Raw genomic sequence first — 3657 nt, 5'->3', positions numbered from 1 at the left:
CTATTGATATTGGAAGTTCTTTCACACACTTGTTGATGCACTTTATGTACCTGGGATAAAAAATAACATTTGTCTATATCTGCACTTGCTAGACTTGGGCTTGTTGTGAAATTTGTGGACGACAACTGCACAATTTATGAACTTAGTTTTAGTGATGAAATTGTTACATCCGGTATTTTGTGCCGTGGGATGTATAAGCTCACTTTGTATGACGAGTGAGAGCATAATTTTGCAAAAGGAGCTTCTCCTTCGAAGCATCATCACTCTTACTTGATTTAGTCTTTGATGATAATATTTACTTGGGGGAAGAAATTAAATCCATGATAACCCACACACACTTAAAGACAATGATTGCCTTATCTCCAAAGATTAAAAGAACAAAATGAACGCTAAAGCCTTTGCCATTGGCATGACAAGCCAAAAACAAAAATTATGCAGCAAGTTATGTACAAAGACTATTTCCAGAAAAAAATTTAGAAGCCAATTCTGTACAAATTTATAGGCTTTTATTGGTTAAAAGAATGTCAGCAATGACAGCATGCACTGCATGCCAAAAATATATAACAAAGTCAGGAATTTTGTTCCTAAAAACAGAGGAGACTTGTAAATAGTCATGGAGGCTGTGTGTATAAATGACATGTTAGGTCTCCCTCACTAAACAGCGGTGAGGTGCATGTGTGCACTCGCATGGCACAAACGAGTTTTTCAACCCGGAATCTGCACGACATTCCAACAGATTGAACGTATCTCTGTTGAGTCAAGTGAGCAAGAGCCCAGCTCCGCTTCCTTTTGAGTAGTGCCGAGCATGAAGACTCCATGCCTGATTTGAAGGAGGTGGCCAATACCATTCCTGTTCTCGCATTTTGAGTGTTATTCAACATCCTTATAACATAAATGTCACTGCTCTTACAAATGAGGTGGTCAGCCTCGACATCAAAGAGCTGCATGTGTTTGATCCATCCTCTTGGACCTCCATCGCAAAGTCACAATCAGCTTCATCCTCCTGTTCAGCAACGCCTGCAAACTTTTCCCAAAATGTGCAATCATAATCTGATGTTGCAAGATTTAGTTGCCTCTTGGGTGCAATACCCGAAAGGATGGGCCCACCGCAAAGCTTCCTGAGGTCATACATTGATACAATTCCATCATCAGAAGCAATGCAAAGCCCATTTCCTCTGCTTTTAAGGCCATAAAGAGGAACAGACGGCATGCCTGTGAAATTGACATTTGATAATGAAGCAGATCTCTGATCCCAAAGGCCAATGCTGGTTGCACTTCCGACCACAGTGGTGCATTGCTCAAAATTCATTGTGGTGGCCAACACCGGCTCTGCAAATGCTGCAGAATCTCTCAGGCATTCTCTTTGATCAAGCTCCCACATGGAGAGCTTACCTGCAAAATCGCCAGTACACGCTAACCCTTCTTGAAAATATGTGTCAAGGGCAAGCGTGGACGATTCGTCAAGATCAAGCCTTCTTATCAACTTCTGCGGCAGATCCTTCCACATTCTGACAACATTTCTGCTCTTTATATAAGGTTCAGAAACAGTACCAGAGGGCAACCTCCAGGGGAACCCAAGCTTGTTATCTAACACTTTGTCCCAGCCGAACTGCTTTTCAAAGCATGATGACGCCATTAAATCTGGCAAGACGTTTTCCCCAGCATGGGGCATGGAGGGCCACTTGAGTTGTGACGGGGCACACAGAGAATGAGCCCAAGTGGGTAACCACAGAGCACAATCATTTGCGCAGTCTTGATCTTCGGCCATTGAAGACCGTATGCATGCATCCCCAATCTCCTCAGCCCGAATTTCCCATTGGAACTTCAACCCTTGCCCCAATATTCCTGATACATTGCCCGAATCCACAACTTGTTTAGCCGAATGCAACTGCTTCTTTTCTGAAGACACACGCGTGGTTTTGTCGGAGTCAACTGTAGCCCAGGGCCCTGGCCTCTGATGCATCTTGGCACATCCATTCTGGCCGTGGAAAACCTTCGAAGCAGAAGCTATCCTCTTCAAGTTTGACGACGGCTCAACATCCAGAACAGATGAGAGCACCTCAATCCCAGAGCGCCAAAAATTTCCTCCATTTCTGTGCAGAAGCTTCTCTAAGGCAGAGGTGCTCTTGCTTCCAGCACGTCGTTTGAAGCTGTGCTGCAGAGAAGCGGGGAAGGAAGGGCAAGTTCGAGTTTTTGATGTGTCGGGGAGAAAAGAAATGGCAGGTGTAGACGCGGCTTCTGAGGCAAGCGACCGAGGGAAGCGGAGCCTGAGGGCACGGAGGGTAGTAGCAATGGTGGCCAGGAGCAAGGCAAACCATGTCCAGGAGCTGGCAAGCACGAATTCGAAGAGAAGGAAGGCAGGAGGGGTGGAGTTGGCAGCAGTGGAAATGGCCATGAAAACACAGAGGGATGCGTGAGGAGGAGGGGCCGAACTTCGAAGAACGTAGAAGGAGAAGAGTCGGGTGCGGCTCCTGCGCCTTTTTTATAAAGCGGGAGCTCGAATGACGTGGACGCAAAGAAGTGGTAAACGCCATCTCCAGCATAGGCTGGTGTTCACACGTGCCAAATTCCAATTCAAATGAAATTAATGCTGGAGGGAAAATTTGAGGATGGGGACTAAGTAACAAAGACCCGGAGCGGTGGTATCTGGGGGGCAATGGGACTATTTGACACCACCTTGTTAGGTGGGATCGACGGTCCAGGATCTCTGAAAGATGTGGACCGTCCGTTTATTCCCAAGAGTAAAAAGATTCTGGTCGGTCTGCCCCCACAATTTGAGTCCACCACCTCCCACACTAGAGACGTCGGCTCTCTCATTAAGCTATCGCGCCACTTGAAAAGAGGGTGAGAACATAGTATCATATGGCAAAAGTGACGGGGTGGGGATCATACGGTGTTCACTTGGAGATTACTTTGGAATGGTTGGGGTCACACGGTGATTTGGAGATCACTTTAGAATGGTTGGCGTCACACGATGATCACTTTGGAATAGGTAGGTTCACAGGGTGATCACATCTCAATTGGGAATCACACGGGGATCACTTGACGATCGCTTGATGTTCACATTGAGTTTCCTTGGGGTTCACTTTGATTGTGATCACATGACGATCACTTGGGGATTAATTTGTCATCGAACGGCGCAAAACCAATCCCATCGCCCCCAATTAATACCGACCATTGATCCCACCCGACATAAGTGGTGTCAAATAATCACGAGAGGGGGGAGGGGGGGATCTCGAGGTTGACGATCGATGGTCAAAAAGTCAACTCGATGACGTGAGAAAGATTTGAACCCAGGTGGCAATCGTGAGAGGCACATGCTATATCCCGTGCACGCAAGCGTTTGGTTGTCCAAGAGGGGAAAACAAAAATATGTAAGGTAAACCAAAATGTTGAAAAGTAAACTCGGACAGATCTGACGGTTGGGCAACCTTTTCCTCTCGTCGATCCCATGGCTCAAGCTTTCTTCAAGACCCTGTGTTACTTAGTCCTTGGGGGGGGCGGGGGATTGTTATCCGTCGGATTTGATAGCACGAGCAACCTAAATTTACAAACCCACCCGCATTTAAATTGAACACACCCAAATCTCCATATCTCAATAAATGCGTGTGGGTGGTGCAGTTAGAGCACATGGCTCGCTACGAGGAGGTTGTGGGT

General features: G+C 46.5%; 1 protein-coding gene across 1 annotated transcript; it reads right to left on the bottom strand.

Moving 5' to 3' along the window:
- Nucleotides 1-397: 397 nt before the first annotated feature.
- On the bottom strand, nucleotides 398-2452 carry LOC147443330 (uncharacterized). Its single transcript, XM_086529840.1, has one exon. It carries the CDS (start codon nucleotides 2393-2395, stop codon nucleotides 884-886), a length of 1512 nt encoding a protein of 503 aa, XP_086385966.1. The 5' UTR covers nucleotides 2396-2452; the 3' UTR covers nucleotides 398-883.
- Nucleotides 2453-3657: the final 1205 nt, after the last annotated feature.

Source organism: Adiantum capillus-veneris, chromosome 14 (assembly GCF_014529385.1).
Source record: "Adiantum capillus-veneris isolate H3 chromosome 14, ASM1452938v2, whole genome shotgun sequence".
NCBI lineage: Eukaryota > Viridiplantae > Streptophyta > Polypodiopsida > Polypodiales > Pteridaceae > Adiantum > Adiantum capillus-veneris.
Note: the sequence above shows the minus strand (reverse complement) of the source record. Positions and strands in the feature narration are given on the sequence as shown.

Excerpts from the sequence above, each read along its gene's own strand:
- LOC147443330 (XM_086529840.1), bottom strand. The coding sequence starts at position 2,395 with ATGGCCATTTCCACTGCTGCCAACTCCACCCCTCCTGCCTTCCTTCTC.